Source organism: Sesamum indicum, linkage group LG8, assembly GCF_000512975.1.
Source record: "Sesamum indicum cultivar Zhongzhi No. 13 linkage group LG8, S_indicum_v1.0, whole genome shotgun sequence".
Taxonomy (NCBI): domain Eukaryota; kingdom Viridiplantae; phylum Streptophyta; class Magnoliopsida; order Lamiales; family Pedaliaceae; genus Sesamum; species Sesamum indicum.
Window position 1 is genome coordinate 8467174 of NC_026152.1, and position 17368 is coordinate 8484541.

Consider the following 17368-nt stretch of genomic DNA (forward strand, 5'->3'; position numbering starts at 1 on the left):
AAAGCATGATCCACTAGCTAGCTACAATCTCTTCCTAACTAGTAAACAAATTAAAAAGTTATCGAATTTCTATCTCTCAAATGCAACAAAATAAAATAACGCCTTTATATATTTAATCTTCTTTCCATCGTTTCCAACTTTTGCATAATTTAACGTTGGTGGATATGTCCCAACAAGAAAAATATAGAAACAGGAACAAAACCTCTCCATTTAATTAATAGTTAGCTCACTGCTAAATTCAGCTGATGAATCACATAATGTCGTTAATCAATTATCATGTCTCCTATTCTGATTAACGTAAAGCAAAATTTAGCACCTGTTCCTGTCCTAATATCATCAATTATAATACAGATTAAACTTATTTAATTTGTGTTAAATCCTTAATCATTTGCAAACAACTAACTTGATACTCCTGGCCCAGGGTGGGCTGTCTTCCTTGGAGGGTCACTTCTTTCCCTCCTCCTTTTTCTTTGTCTTGCTTTTCCTCAATACTTGCAGAATACAACAATGTTGCTTCCTTTTTCTGCATTATCTTCTCCCATCCTACCTTTTTATCAGAATTGACATCATTTTCTTTTTGTGAGTTTTATTTTGTTTCCCTTTCTCCTCTACCTGAAGCTTCCTCCGAATGTAGGTGTCCAGAAATCAGCAGTGGTCTCAGCAGCGACCGGGAAGGTGCTTGAGATCGGTACAAGGCAAAGACCCCGGCTTTTTAGGTCTTGTATTGGACCTTCTTGATCTTTGTTTTTATCACCGGCCTGCACATGCATATATGTAACGTATTTAGCTATATACGTGCAGTGATTATTACGTCTAATGTACAGTACTATTAAGAGCTTAAAAATTTTAAACGAGGAGCTGGACATTTAGTCCAAAATACTAGTAAAAGTTTAATCTGGGAGTCTTGTATATATACTTGTACAGTAAAAAAAACAAGCAACTTTGAACATTAATTTTCAATTGGTGGATGGGGCTAAGTGGAACTAACTGAAATTAATTAACTTTCATCAGGTCCTACCTGTGGACAACGTTGTAGTGGAGGAGTTGCATTTTTCAAATACGGAGTGCTTAATACCTGAAAGCAAACAACATAATATATGTACATCAAAACATAGAAAGGTATAACTTTAAGAAATCACAAGTCTGAGTGGAATCCTAGCCTGGGACTTATATTGTAATAATGGGAATTACATACACTGACTTGATCGTGGAGAAACTTGATGTATTCGATCGCTTCATGGAGAACTGATGCAGTATCAGTCTGTAAGAGTAACAAACTTTCAGTTGTACATAGTACTGTTGAACCTGTGACGAAAACATGGAGGAAAAGAGACAAAATTTTTACCTTTCCAAAAGGTGAAACCAACTGCTGGAGAGCAGTAATTCTGTCCCCTAGCTTCTCTTTCCTCACCTGTTTGAAAAAACTCAAAGTTATAATCCATTTCAATGCAAGGATAAGGAAAGAAATTATGCCTTTAATCATCTTGTTCGAAAGCTCGATATATTATATACCTTAAAGGTTGGTAGTGGTGATGGAGTTTCGATTCGCGGACGCTTAAATGAAGGTTCGTTGCTAAATTTCTTCACCGCTGAGGCTAAGTCTTTGGGATCTTCTTCCTTATGATGCTGAAAATTTTGAAATCTTTCTGCATTAATAGGTCAACTCGAGAAACCCTAGGTACATGCTAATATATATGGACTTGTACATATATTTACCTTTGCACTGATGTTTGGGAGATTAGATTTTGCACTGTTAATCATAGGAGGAGGAAGGAAACGGGGTTGAGTTGAAGGGAGAACATTTGCACCCGAAGCCGCAGCCATGGCATTCCAGAAGCTTGTGTTATTAGTGAACGGCAAATGATTAGCAGGCTGTTGTTTTGCCAAAGAGGGCTTTGATGTAGTCGGGGCTTTAGTTAAACTGGGCAAAAATTCAGTCGAATTAATCCGATGATTCGGGTAAGATGAATAGTTTGTCGCCTGATTATCTAACAAAGATTGCTCATGAGGCTGATCGGAATCTGTGTCAAATAAAGTTTGCAACAAGGACGAAGTACTGTAGCTATAAGAAGCTGAATTCATCAATGGAAAGGTGGTGGATAGCCCTTGGGAATTAGTTGGAACACATTGAGTTGAACTAGTTAAGGAATTTGATGGCTGCGGCTCGAGAGGAAAGCTCTGATTGTTCACTTGTTTGAAAGGGTTAATGGAAGAATCTTCACAAAAGTTCTTGGCGCTCCAGTTCTTGTGGTTTTGATCAGGACACTTATCGACAACGTCCGTGGTTGTTAGCCGATAATTCAGGCCTGCAGCTTCTTGCAACATGCGAGAATAATCATCCTCTGATCTTCCACTATGATCATGGCTGGAAGATGACAAGAGGAAGAGAATGATCATTTTTCTTGGATCAACTTGGGCCATATGATTACAAAGAAAACAAGTCCGAAAGCACTCAGCTTTTTTTAAGGGCACTACCGAAAGTTTTGGACCATTAGGGCAAGTGATCATTAATGGGACAAAACGAGTTCAATAATAACACTGAGATCATCACCAAGAACTGGACTAAAGCAACATATATTAATTAATGAATATATAAACAGATAAAACTTACAGCAAATCTTGATTCCAATCATCCGTAGTTGAGGCAAACATGGGCATGTTTCCATCGCCGGTGGGCTGCTGAGGTTTCTGTACGTCTTGAATTAGTACAGAGCTGGCGCCATCGGAGGCCGCCGAACAGGCAGAATCATCACTGATTGACCTTGCAGTGCTCACGTCCATCATCAGGTCATGGTTCTGCAGCCACCCAAAGCTTCCCATGTCGTTGATTGCGGACGCACATGGCGACGAGCCAAAGAGATTTCTCTGCGGATTCCACCAGTTTCCTCCACAAACACCCCCTTGAAAATCTTCTGCCATAGCCTATATCCTTAACTTTATTATAACCACCAAGAATCTTGAAAATTTTTGTGAACTTTTCAACGTGGCCTTGTTCTTCAGTTCTTTTCTCCTGTTCTGCTGTCTGGCGATGTATATATATATACTCGAATCTTTGCACCTTTGTCAAGTTTGGTTCACATGAAAGTGAATTCCATGGCTGATGTTGTGTGTGTGTATTTATACGCAGATGGACCAACAAAGTTCAACGTGTGAAACAGTTGGAGAGGGTACGTACAATTAAACTATTGAAATCAGGTTGACATTTGTAAGAGATATTGATTAGATAAACCAAAACTTGGGGAGACAAACGAAATTAAATATAAAAAGAAAAAATAAAGAAATTCTCTCCATTTGCGTGTGGTATAATTCTATGTACTTTTTAAATTGTTTCTAAAAAAATTTATTCGACTTGGGTTTTCTTAAATATCACAGTTATATTAGAAGAAATTTAATATTTGATTATGATTAATTATTATAATTAAAAATAAATAATTATAGTCACGCAATGGTTGTTGCTAATAGTTTTTGCGAGTGTGACTAAAACATTTATCAAAACTAAAAGTTATGGTAAAAATATTTGTACAAAGAGTTTTCACGATGCATAATCTAAATTTTTGAATCAATTTTTATTTAACCATTAATAATAATTATTTATCATATTTTATTATATAAGAAGAAATAACATTTTTGGTCCCATAAGTTAGGGCCGTTTCACATCTGGTCCCATTCATTACAAGATTAGCATTTTTAGTCTTATAACTTATAAAAATTGTGTCCTCATCCACTTTTTTCTCTATAATTTAATAGTGTAGTGCACGTCCCTAACATTTAATCGTTAAGTATCTTTGGCTGGAGAGCAAGTTGATTTATTTTCCAACTTGGGACCATTTTGGGGGAAAATATAACAATATTTGAAGGGAAAAAATAAATTTTGAAGGAAATTAGGGCAAAAAACATAGCTATTTCTCTTATCCCACAAAAATTGAATTATATTATTCCCATATTTCTAAAAATTGAAGCCAAGTAGATGTAACACAAAGAATCATGTCATCTATTAGTGAATCAAGTAGGCCAAATGAAACACTCATATGCTACTATTAAAAAACTCATCAATATTTCCTCCAACTAGAAATACTTAATGGCAACGTGTTAGGCACGTAACCTAAATCGTTAAATTGTAGATGAAAAAATGTATGATGACCAAAAGTGCTAATTTTTGTAAGTTATGTGATTAAAAGTATTAATCTCATAATTAGTAGGACTAATGACATGGGTCTAACTTATAAGACTAAAAATGATAGTTTTTTCAATTCTATAGCTAATAGTATTTTTTTTTCTAATTTTAGGATATTATTAATTTGAATCTGGTTTGGATAAGAATATATGTGTTTAATTAATTTTTATATTTTTATGTGAACCCTAAAAAAGCTTAAAAGTCATTTTAAAATAAAGCAATATGGTATGATGATGGGAACAACTTTATGTGTGTAGCCACGTCAATGTTAGGACCGACGAACATTAATATACCTTTGTACTTGCTAATAAAATGTTATGGCCGATATTGTTTGTACCCCCAACCAGAATTTCAGGACCATTTGCTCACTTCACTTTCAAGATTCAGGAGAAAATCTTGCCCACATGATTTCATTTTATTAATTTATTTATTTTAATAGTATTTAACACCACATTTGTTTTATAAAATTTGAAATAAAAAATCTAATTTGATTACAATCCCATACCCAAAAAATTAGCCAAACCAACCATTGTTGGGATTGTATTTCTCGATTAACTCATCCTCACATCCAAACACACCATTCTCCCATATTTGTTCCCCGTTATTTTGAATTGTTGTTGAGATTAATTTAATTTGTTCAAACTTTAAAAGCTATTTTTACTTTAATTTGATTATTTACAATTTGTTCCCCATTAATGATATGTTGATCAAAATTTACAATTGTCTACGCGTTGACTTGTATATACATATATATATTTGAGAGTGAAGTTAGGTAAGTTCCATAAATGACTAATTCTCCATGAACATGTGAGGAAAATATATATTGTAAATGAAAGAATTATAATTATGTTAGAAAATGAAAAATATTATTTCAAATGTTGATTTGGTGTATTAAAAAAGAATTATGGTCCTTGGGTAAGACGACGGGTGGGTGTGTGGGCCTTAGCAAGACCCGTGTAGCTCTGAAACAGTACAAGGGGCCGGGTCCCACACGGGGCACGCGGGTCTCTATTGGGTCCGAAGAGTCAAGCCCTCATCTTCACAACCTTCTCTATTTCATTAATGAATATATTCATGTATTCCTCTCCTCTCCCATGCTCCTGCTCTCAAAATTAAGAAAAAAAAAAAAATAGGATATCGATATATGTAGTCTTATATTTTATGAAATAAAATAGTCCCAATATTGAGAAAAATCGGTAAATTTAGTCTAATAAATTCCATAAAACAAATAATTAAATATGTCGAATTTTCTCAATTTTTAAAAGTATTTTAAAAATTACGTAAAATAAAGAACTAAAAGTGTTGAACTAATACATATATATGGATGGGACTCGACCTCATCACCATTAGATTTTTTTGAGCATAAAACCTCAATTTTATCAAATTAAATTAGGCCTTATGGACTGCTCCCAAGATTTGTTAAGAAGTTATGAATTCACACCCGAACTTTAATTCTCAACCTTCAACAGGATAATGATTTTTTGTTTTTCTTACGATCACAACTCAATATGAAAAAACCTAATTTTGAAGTAAGAATCGAATTTTGATGTGTAGAGGCATTCTTTTTTTTTTAAAAGAAAAATAAAAAAAGTGGGTCTGAATTTGAGATGATCTTTAAATAGGAATCATGGAACTTAGGTTGAATGTGTGGATTATTAATCAACGAAACCATTGATGCGTACCAGCTCCAGAAACTGGAGAAGTTTACCCACTCTAGAAACCAGGGAAATGTAATTAAAATTAAAGCATTATATATAGATATATATATGGTCCATGCATGCATGATGGAGAAATAAATTGTATACCAAATATATATTTACATATTAGTTCTATAGAAATATTAATTTAAATGAACAAGGTATTGAATCTATTGACCTATCCACAATCAGATTTTATTCTTTTTTCTGTTTTTACAATAGAAAACGGCATTAGGTTTCAGCCATCCACTCCCTGGATTTTCTGAATGTCCTCTTCCATAATCATTCCATTTATTTTTCTTTTCTTTTTTTTCCCCCTCATTTTTCCTTTGATAAGTACTCCGGAATTTATTGTAGAGATAATACACTCCCTTCTCTTGAGATTTAGTATAATTTGGGAAATTATATTTAGTACTTCTAAGGTTTGCTTCCGTCTAAAAAATAAGTCACTACGTTAGTCAAAATTCACTGAATTTGATGATAATAACAAAAATATTGAATGAAAATTGATATTTACCCTTAATTGACTTAAAACTGACTTAATATAGATTAAACAATTCTTTCCGAACGAAACTATCCTTATAACGGTGAAGATATACCCTCTCACATGCAATATCGTGTGAAAATAAGATTTATTTTACCTGTTATAAGCCAGTAATAAGTCAATTGGGGGTAAAAATAAATATTTTTTTATTTTTTTGTTAATATCACCAAATTCTGTGAATTTTGACTAACGGGAGACTTATTTGTTAGACGGAAGCAAATCTAATGAGTTCTAGGTATAATTTTACAAACCACAAAGGATTTACGTATAATTACGCCAAACTCCAATGGAGGGGAAATAATCATCCCTTTATTTTATATTAACATACATATATATATATATATATAAAGAATTTCTAGAAATATAATTATTGATTGAATCGATTTTGAAGTGGAAAAATATATTAGGAAAAAAATATAAATAAAATAAAAGATAAATTATATTAAAACTCTTAACTTTTTACAAAATTATATGTATATATGTGATAATACAATTATAATTTACATCCACACCCCTTCAGGAGTACTGTATTTACAATTTTATAAAAATTAAGATATGAATTTGAATTATCCTATTAAAATGATATAAAGCTGATGTCACATTGAGGTGTAGAGAATGTGAAGGAGAATAGATTCATGAAGTAGAAAAGGTTTGAGGGGGTAGCACAGGGGTCACGTGGCGGTCAGGTGGGGGTGGCAGATGAGACAAAGCTCAGCAGAATGCGTTGCGGTCCGAAATAATTACTGCTGTTGAAAAAGAGAAAAAGGTAAATGAGAAAGCAGCGAAGAAGACAGACGAATAAACAGGGTATGGGTGCACGCCCACCAACTTACCATGTGCCTTCCGAAATTCTTTAGTTAATTGTTTTTTTTTTTTTTTCATTTTTCAGTGGAGTCTTCAGCTTACGGGTAAATTGCATTTAATTCTTATTATTTTGCAATGAGTTTGATCAAATTCTCAAGAATTATACAATAAGTATATTAAATTATAATTTTAAAAGAAAATAATTATATGTCAAATTAAATAAATTTATACTAATACCCATTTTTCTATTATTTATTTACATAAAGTACATTCATTTTTTAAAAAATTACATATATATTTATTTAAAAAATATTAATATTATTTACACAAATCACATCTGCTTTTTAAAAAATTATGCATACACTCTTTAAAAACATCAACATCATTATACAAACTACCGCTGCTTTTTTCTGACGTAGATGGCTTTTATAATTACGTTAAAGACATGAATGATATATGTAAATAGACTGCAGAATAAAAAATATAAATATAATTATTCATTTAATTTATTCAAAAAAAAATCTTGTTTAAATTATAAATTCAACACAGTTATGAATCAAATTGTGTTTTCCAGCCTTGAAGTTAGATTCAGAAACATGATGGGAATAAATTCTTAGTGACCATATTACAATCACACTACAAATGAGGAGGAAAATCTCAAATCAACTTTCATAAGTCACAAAAGCACTAATTCCTCCCGACAGACTCTTCCAGAAAGGACCAAATGTCGGCTTCTATATTAGTGAAGCTGATCATCTTAAGGTTAGGTCACTATTCCTTTTATCAAATACTACATTATCTTCAATGCATTAGTATATAAAATAGGGCAACCTTAGCAACAATTGGACAACTTTTGCTATTCATCCATCACTTTGTGCCAACTACAATTCTAATAATTAAAACCCTAAGCTGTTTAAAAAGCAACCAAATATTAATTATTCAAATTTAATTCTTTTTTACCAAATTATGTGCTATTTCCTATCACCTTTGGATTGACTTTCACGGGTTGAAATCGAATGACCCGTTTTCCACCGAAAAAGAGCTTCTTCCTCCCTCCAATGGCATGACAAATAGTCACTCACATCACTGGTTGACTAGTGCATCTTAATCACCAGAAATCTTGGGGTGTGGGGTTTTTGTTGAATTTACCAAAATTATTAATTATTAATTTTATTAAAAAATTGATGCAACATGACCATTTCTTCTAGTTTACAAAAATGACTGTGACATACTGATTGCATCATTGTGGAGCAAGTTGGGGTTTTCCTCAAACGGGTCAGAGCGACCCGGGCCGAATGAGAGGAATTCACACGAGGTGAGCCCGAGTGAGGAATGATGGAGTTGGAGGTGCTCTCCTTTTCCGGGTCTCCGTTTGCAAACGAGATGTTGTCCACATTCTCAACCTTTTTACCGACACACACTATAACAAAATATAATATTAATGATAAAATATCAAATAATAATTTTAAAATTATTATTAATAATATATATTAAGTGACAATAATTTTTATTTTATCACTATATAATTATTAGTAACAAAAAATGTGTATAAAGTTGTCATTAAATACAATTAGTTAACAACTATTATTTATTGTCACTAGATCGTCACTATACATAAGTCATTAATTGCATTTAATGACAATTTTGAGGAGTTTTTTTTTCATTAATTTATGTTAATAACAATTTTTATAAAAAAATAGTAATTATTAAACTTATGAAATTTCTTATTGTAACAATATTAAAATTATAACATAATTTTTTTTCACTAATCTTCTATTTTTTTTTTTTTTGTAGTGACGTACCACACTCACACGTCGTTTCCTACATTTCTTTTTTGACCTTAAATTTTTTATGTGTATGGTATGTTTTCAAGTCTAGCTATGATTAGTTTCGAATAAATACGGACCACTTAAAACACTTGCTTTCTTAATGTGTCTCTTCATCATCATCATCTTCTTCTTTTTCTTTTAACCGAATCAAAAGTGATAATATTAAAATAAATTAAAAGACTTGTAATATTGACTTTTAAGTATAATAGAAGGAACTTAAAAATTATGAAAAAAAATAATTTTAGTTTTAGCAGAAGGATTGCAATAAAATGATGGAGTTTAGGATTTTATTTAAATGTGATATATAGAGTTGTAACCTAAGGTATATTAATCTTATATTGGATTGTTTTTTAAAATTAACTCTGAAATTAAAAAAAAATACTAAAAATAAACAAATTTTTTTTTAATATTCTTAAAAAATATCCCAACGTATGTGTATAGTTGGATCGTCTCCTACCTCTTTTAAAATTAAAAGTTACAGTCATTTAGAATTTCACAAGCAAATTATATTACAACATAGTATTGTTCGAACTTTATTGATCCAGAAATTCTAAAATTGAATTGAAAATAATTATTTTTGTGCTTATCCTTTAAAAAGAAAAGAGAGATTAAATTTATTTAAGCTCCAAATACTAGATGCCAAACTACCGTTAAGGAAGGTGAAGCTGCTCTCCTTAAACGATAGTTGTGGGAGTTTGGTGAGTTTAGGGAGTTGAGAAACACTTATAAATGTAGCCGAATATGTCATGTTTTCTGACCACCTTCTTCCCCTACAACACTATTGTAATGGATATATTTAATTATATTTTCTTGATCCTCAACATCTTAACTACTACTAGAGCTAATATTATAGTGACGAGATACATCAATGGAGACATTACTTCGGGCTGTACCGTAATAGACATCTCACGTAATTGTATGATTGTCTCATATTTGGCTATGCTAATGAGTTTAGACTCAAGACTTTACAAAAAATAAGGTTTTGTACGTGCTTAAGTTTCATTACATGTGCAGATGTTAATTTGTTGCGCTATAGCTAGTTTTGATTTTTGAGTGTTGTTATCTTCATTCTATATGATCTCTGGTGATGATTGAAGTAAATTAATGATTGATGCTTTGGTGCAATTATATATTTATTTTTATTTAAAAGTTTTTTATGAAAATTCTGACACTTAATAATTGTTAGAGGTTAGAGCTTGCTCGAGTGTCAAGGCTGCCCCACTTTAGGCCCATTGATGCACATTCGGTCACTGGACCGCTCCATCAGGCTGACCAACAATTTTGGTTAACTGCACGTCGAAGCTAGGGTTTCAGAGGCTAGCGCTACAAGAAAATCTGTATATCTTACTTTCAATTTTCTTTTTTTATTTTTACTTATTTTCAATTATTATCTTACAATTCTCCAACATGACAGTCTACTAATTAAATCCGGCACCTGTAGGGGATAATGATTAGGTGGACTTCACCAATCGCCTTTATTAATTTTGATTTTCCTATATATATATATATATATATGAGTATTATATATCCAGTTATGCAGACAAGGTTCTGTTGAACCACTGATTAAATATGAGAGATTTGGTCAAATAATTGACATAAAATAAATAAAAAAGTTGGTGATTTTACTTTAGGAAAGAGTAGTTTGCACGCTTGGTACAAGTCAAATAATATATCCTCACGAAAACATCATTTTGTACCAAAGTTGAGCATTTTTCCATCATCTTTTCGTGCTGGATTTTCACCTAATCTTGCAACTATATATACAAGTCTTTTTTAAATATTAATTCCTTTGTCAATGGGTATGACATATATACCTAGTGTTTTTTTCATGTTTTTTAGCACCCTACATTAATTCTCTTCCCAACCTAAATTATTATTAAATACAATAGTTTGATAAGACTGATCGCAATTTGTCTATCTCTTTTAAAAATTAAAATACATAATTAAATTAAATTATAATTTAAACATAAGGATATAGGGTCTTTCACCCCCTCTGACCTTAGTCGAAATTAGAGTAAGTTATCAAGTAGGTAGGTACTAGGAATTAGGATTGTTATTATTTTTTTCTATAGTATAATACTCATTATATTACTTAATATATTTAAATTTAAAAATTAATTTAATATATTAATAATTCAAATCAATGTTACTTGTATACGTAGAATTTAAATTCACAACATTTTAGGGCCTCAATCTTACTGATAGCTTGCTCTCGTTGGCATTAGGATTATTAATCAGTGGGTCATTAAATTTGTAGAATTGTAGCCATGAATGACGTCTACATGTTATTCATTTTGGACCCATTCGCATGTCAAAGAATTAATGGATTTGGGTCACTGACACTGAGATATTGGACTAATTCTCCTACATCTTACTTCCCTGATTCAAGAACTGGAGGTCAAGATCCATCTGAATTTGCCTAAATTTCTCTACCAGTGATTTCGCTTGGGAAAAAACTTTCCTTCATTGGATTTAATTTTTCGTAAATGAAACAATAAAAATATATCAAGAAATTAAAATATAAATGTTTTGCTTTTTTACTGGATATCTCAAATATCTATGCTTTTAAGTCTTGTACAAAATTTCATACTTAATAAAAGAAAAAGAATAGGATTAATTATATTTATATCTCCTCTGAAAATATAAAATTATATTCTTTTTTAAAAAAAATTGAAACTATATTTATACTATCTCAGAGAATTGTTCATTTATAATTTACCCACTTCTCTTATAATTTGAATGAAAAATGCTTATATTAGCCAAAAGGAAAATAAATTCTCTATTTATTACCCCTGACTCAGTATGTTCCTAGCAGGAGGACATCCTTAAGGGCCGAAACTCCTTGCAGACGAGGGAGGTCCCCCCAAAAGTGGACTCCTTAGCGGTTAGGACTCCCTAGAACATCCAACAACAAGATTAACAGAAAATAAGAACAAATTATGGCTTATCCAATCGGCCCTTATCTATTTCTCCTCGAGAATGAAGGAAACATGCAGAGCCCTATCGCAGGAGGACACTCCCCCTACAAATGCAGGTTTACTCTTTCATATGGGAACACCGGCTAACGCCTCCCACACCTTCTTGAGACATTCCTCAGACCTTTCTCACTCTCTGGAAGTCCTACTCACGTCCCTTACACTTCTCTTACTCTCTAAATCACCTCACGGAGTATCTTTAATATTTTAATTTAATAATTTTGAATGTTTATTTTACCACATTTGATTTGTTGACATATGTTTTCTTGTAGAGATTTCACGAGGAAGACATCCCTCTCATAAAAAGTCTTATCTTCCACACAGGCACAGAGGCCTTCCTTTGTGGATGCACCCTAACCCTACTTCGGGCAGGTACTTAGGTCCTTCTCCGCATGACTTGTAAGCTCTGTCCCCTGCAATTACCTAAGCCCTCCTCCGTAGAGGCATCTAAGCCCTGCTTTCGGCGGATATCTTATTCTTCATCCGGCAAGGGGTCAAAGAGGGTCAAGGGATCCAAAAAAAGAAAAAAGAAACGAGAGGCTCGTAACATCTTAGAAGGCCCGAAAAGACCTAACAGGCGGGTCTGGTGGTACCACCTAAAGAACAGATTAACAAAGGGAGAAAGCCTAAGACGGATCCCTACTCGGACCATGATCAAAGCTTAACAAAATATTTGGCCCAAAAAATCCACACACGTAGCAGTCCACTCTCCCACGTGGCGTCTCATCAACTCAGAAGTCAGCAGCCACCACTAAACCACATCAGCCCTAGAAGGAGGACATCCCTGACAGTCGAGAATCCTTGCAGATGAGGGAGGTCCCTAAAGCCTTGGACTCCTTGGCGGCTAGGACTCCCTAGAAGTTAGAAGTCCTCGCTGATGAAGGGCCCCCAACTCAGAGATAAACATTCAACAACAAGATTTACAAAAGATAAGAACAAATTATGGCTTATCCAAACAGTCCTTATCCATTTCTCTCTAAGAGTGAAGAAACGTGCAGAGTTCCCATTGTAGGGGGACACCCCCTTTATAAATACAGATTTACTCCTCCACACGGGGACACCCTCTAATGTCACTCACACCTTCCTGATACTTTCCTAAAATCTTTTTCACTCTCTGAATGTTCTCCTCACGTCCCTCACACTTCTCTTACTCTTTAAATCACCTCCCTCACTCTCTAAATATACATGTTATCATGTGTTCTTACAGTTTTCACCACTTTATTCATCGAATCTTGGTTTCAATTACATTTATTTACTTTTTAACTTTATTCAATTTCAAATCCAATACTAACTTGGGCGTTAGAATGCCAATGCTTTTTTTGCAAGTCCTTTAGAATTTGCATTTATTTCGACCCAAACCTTAAACGATGTCTGAATTCATCGGACCCATGCATTTTTCTTACGCATGATATATAAAATCAAAATTGTAATTGTAATAAACTTATGGCCAAATCATAATCAAGGACAAAAAGTAGCCCTTCGTGAATAGAAATAGTAGTCTTTTTTTCCTTCTTTTTCTTTTTTTTGCTTTCCATTATTTTGGGGTGAGGTATACACTATTGTTGAATTTATTTCTAGTAAAATACACTTTGCCTCCTGAAATATTTTGAATGTAACATTTACCCCCTAAATTAAAAATGTAAAAATGATCCCTTTAGTTGGATAAAAATACCCCTCATGTCTTTACAATTATATTATTTTTAATATATTTTAGTATTTTATAGATTAAATTATTATAAAATTATAATCTAATTAAATTTTTTAATAACTGAAGAATTTAAATAAAAAACAGAGTATAAATTAATATATTTAATGTAACTAATAGCTCGTCTATGTTTTTTAAAAAGAAATTGTAAAGTATATATGCTTAATCAAAAGTTTAATATGTTTAGAAATAAATAAATAAATAAATAAATTTTATCATATTTTTTAAAGAAAGTATACTCAAAAAATCGATATGGAATTACTTATTCTTATTCAAAAGAATAAATTGTTAATAACTTAATTTTATAACCAAGTTAATGAAAACTTTTTATATTTCTTTTGTGTACTTATTTTATTTATTCATTACTTAATTTTGACCCTATCAAATATACTACACCTGAGCTTGCTAAGGTTATTGCTGCTAGGGAGACCTTGCTCTTGGCTTGGGACGAGGATCCACAGACTTCTTGTTGGAAGGTGATTGTGAGGTCTTAATTCAAAGCTTGATTAGAATCGCAATCCTGACTCTTCCTCTCTAGGAGTTGTTGATGAGATTAAATTTCTAGCTTCCCGACATCATTGTTCTTTTTCAATAGTGCGTCGTCTTTGGGGCAATTTTGTGGCCCATGTTGTGGCTCAAAACTCTGGTTCAAGGTTGGAACTTGGAAGGGTCATGACATGTTGTTTTTTCTCTCTTGAAAAACAAAAAGTAAAAAACAATATTAATTTGCCTCCTTACATGAAATAAAAATATTACTATGAAAATATTAAAAAAGGGGTAAAATTCAAAATTTATTTACTTTTTCTTTTTTCTTTCTAACATAGCATTTTCCCTCCAAAATTTAATGATTAATTACGGGTGTATTCCTGAAAATTACAAAATTTGATCCTTAAGAATAACTTTTATTAGGAATCACAAGTTTATGGAGTACAACGATTATTACATAACAAATGAAGTACGATAATCGCAAAATACGAATGCAAACGACACAAGTTGGCTGGCATAACATCAAAGCAACTTCATGTTTATGGCAGCATTTATTCTTCAACTCACACACGATCACAAACTTGTCTTTATTCTTCGAGTCTTACGATCACCGTCAAGCTTACTCGATCAGTCAAGAGCATCGGCGGGCTGCTCAAGCGGCACCGGCCGCGGCCAGGGAAAAGGTCTACATGGGCGCAACCGGAGTGTAAAATTATTCAAGGATACGAGGAGTTCTTTCAGCTTCTTCCGCACATCCTCGTCAGTCAAGTTGCCGTCTGAATCAAATACTGGGGGGTTTTCATTGATGAATACCTCCGGGCTATTGATGAAATAAATATCAGGCCTGATCCCTATCTGCCGGAGATGATACTGCGATCGGGCGCCACCGAGATCCCATCCTGTGCTCACGATTGCAGCAGTTTTGTCTTTCAACACGTCTCTCTCCATAGATGCCCAATCGATTGCGTTCTTCAAAGGACCGGCGACGGAGTAGTTGTACTCCGGTGAGGCGAAGAGTATGCCGTCGACACTACGCAGCTTGTTGAAGAAAGCCTCTACTTCTGCTGGGTACTTCTTATTTTTCACCAGATCGGTGTTGATCAGTGGCAAGCTATCAATATCCACATACTCTACCTCAATGGTGGGAGAAATTGTCTTCGCTATTTGCGATGCTAAAGGAAGGAAAGAAACGAAACAAAAATTAGCTCAGGGAAGATTCAAATGCAACATATTTCAATTTCTTGAACAAGAAATGCCGAAAAGAAGTACGAAAATGAATTTTCTTTCCGAAGAGTTCAGACTTTGCCTGACTAACTCTAGATTGATCATGCATCAACGTTTTATGGCATGTCAGACCGATGTGGATTAACGACTTCCTCAAGAAATCTGATGATGTAGAATAAAGGCGATTGCAGTTACATTTTAGAATTATTTGCATCGACTAAAAATGCAAATTTTATTGTTAGATGTGCATTGTTTGACGATGAAATTTCAAATAGTCATAATATTCTGATTTAGGAGCAGTTATAGAGTGATATATCTGTACATACGACCTCTTTTTTATGAAAATCGAATACCTCATGCTTACATTGCAAGGGGCCACAGATGCAGTGATCTTGGGCACAGTATAGATGTTACCACTTTACAACCCGTTGGTTGGGGTACTTTGGGATCAATTTTGCAATTTTTGAACTAGCTAGTATGAAATTTAAATCAATATAGGGTGTTTTGAGTTAAGTTACCAGCATTGATGAGTTTCTTGTTCAAGGAGCCTTCCCTAAGAGAACCCGGGATTCCAGCAATTCTGACTGGCACCGCTGCACCCACAACAAAAATTCCAACATAATTCTCAGAGAAGTAAGAAGAAAGGACGTGATGCATGGTAGTCTTTGCCCTAACTATTTGTTTTATTTTTAGTGTTGTTTTGTAGTGCTGAACAACTAAAATCCTTTTCCAACATATATTTTTTTCTTTCACCAAAATATCAATGTAAGTTAATTTTCTTATATAAAATGAAGGAAAAATTAAACTTTTTTAAGTCCTGTTTATTATTGGGATGGCGATTGTCATCCTGACAATTTCAGTCCTTCCAATAAAATCAATCGAAAATTCCATAGAGCAATTGGGGTTTTTTTTGCCAATTGGTCGACGCTAAAGTTGTACTTGCCTGATTACTTGACATTAGATTTATATACAAGACAGCAGTCGCCGCCCTCATTATTCAGGACTAATATTATAATTTTGCCTTGATTGGTGAATATACCAAATATTATGGATAACGTCTTATTAATATAATATAAATTTTATCAATGTACATAATTAAGGACACTTCTATGTTTACCGGGGGGTAAGGGCATCTTGGTTTCGGCTAGCACTGTTTCAACAAATGAAGTTGAGGCGAACCCGGCAGCAAGAAGTCCCAACATTGATCGGCGGCTCGTCTCAGTCTCAGCTGGGCTCTGCTGCAGGGCTCGAACTGCGAAACCTACTCTAGCCGAGGGAATGCTATTTGGTTTAGTCATGCTCAGCCGGCCGGAGCCACTGAGCCGGAGGCTGCCTTCCTGGACGGCATGAGAAGAGCCACAAAAGCCAGCCGAAGAAGTCACGACCAGAGCCATTTTCTCAACTTTTTTCCAAAGGTTTTCTGCTCTCGGAATTTCTTGTGCATGTGCTCTATGTTGTTGGGATATATATAGAATATTATATGTTAGACAACATATTCACAATCAAAAAATTGATGAAAAAAAGTCCCTGAACTTTACAAGAATTACCAAATACTACACAAATTTGTGCATTTTCACTTGGGTCGGAGTTACCCGAACTCGACCCAATAACATTATCATCCATAATTCGAGGGGTTAATCCATTTTGCCCCCCTGTGATATAACAAAATATCAAAAACCCCCTTATGAAATTTTTAATATCAAAAATCACCCCTAGGTTACCAATAAATAATCACACAGCCCCCTGGTCAATTTAAATCTATTTTTTTAGAAATAATGACTAAAATACCCTTCTAGTCAAACCGGTCAACTAGGCTTATTAATATATAATTATTTTAATTTTTAATTTTTAATATATATTTATAATACATATAATTATAATTTATAAAAAAAATTAAAAAATAACAATTATACCCCATTCCCCCCCACCC

General features: G+C 33.3%; 2 protein-coding genes across 2 annotated transcripts; both read right to left on the reverse strand.

The window, feature by feature from the left end:
* On the reverse strand, positions 82–3167 carry LOC105167954 (transcription factor bHLH112). The gene is made up of 7 exons (XM_011087850.2): positions 2612–3167; positions 1717–2365; positions 1513–1626; positions 1346–1411; positions 1196–1261; positions 1019–1075; positions 82–758 (listed from the first exon to the last, which is right to left on the reverse strand). The coding sequence occupies exons 1-7, from the start codon at positions 2917–2919 to the stop codon at positions 609–611; spliced, it is 1410 nt and encodes a 469-aa protein (XP_011086152.1). The 5' UTR covers positions 2920–3167; the 3' UTR covers positions 82–608.
* Positions 14610–16883, reverse strand: LOC105167955 (NAD(P)H:quinone oxidoreductase-like). The gene is made up of 3 exons (XM_011087851.2): positions 16556–16883; positions 15957–16031; positions 14610–15386 (listed from the first exon to the last, which is right to left on the reverse strand). The coding sequence occupies exons 1-3, from the start codon at positions 16830–16832 to the stop codon at positions 14842–14844; spliced, it is 897 nt and encodes a 298-aa protein (XP_011086153.1). The 5' UTR covers positions 16833–16883; the 3' UTR covers positions 14610–14841.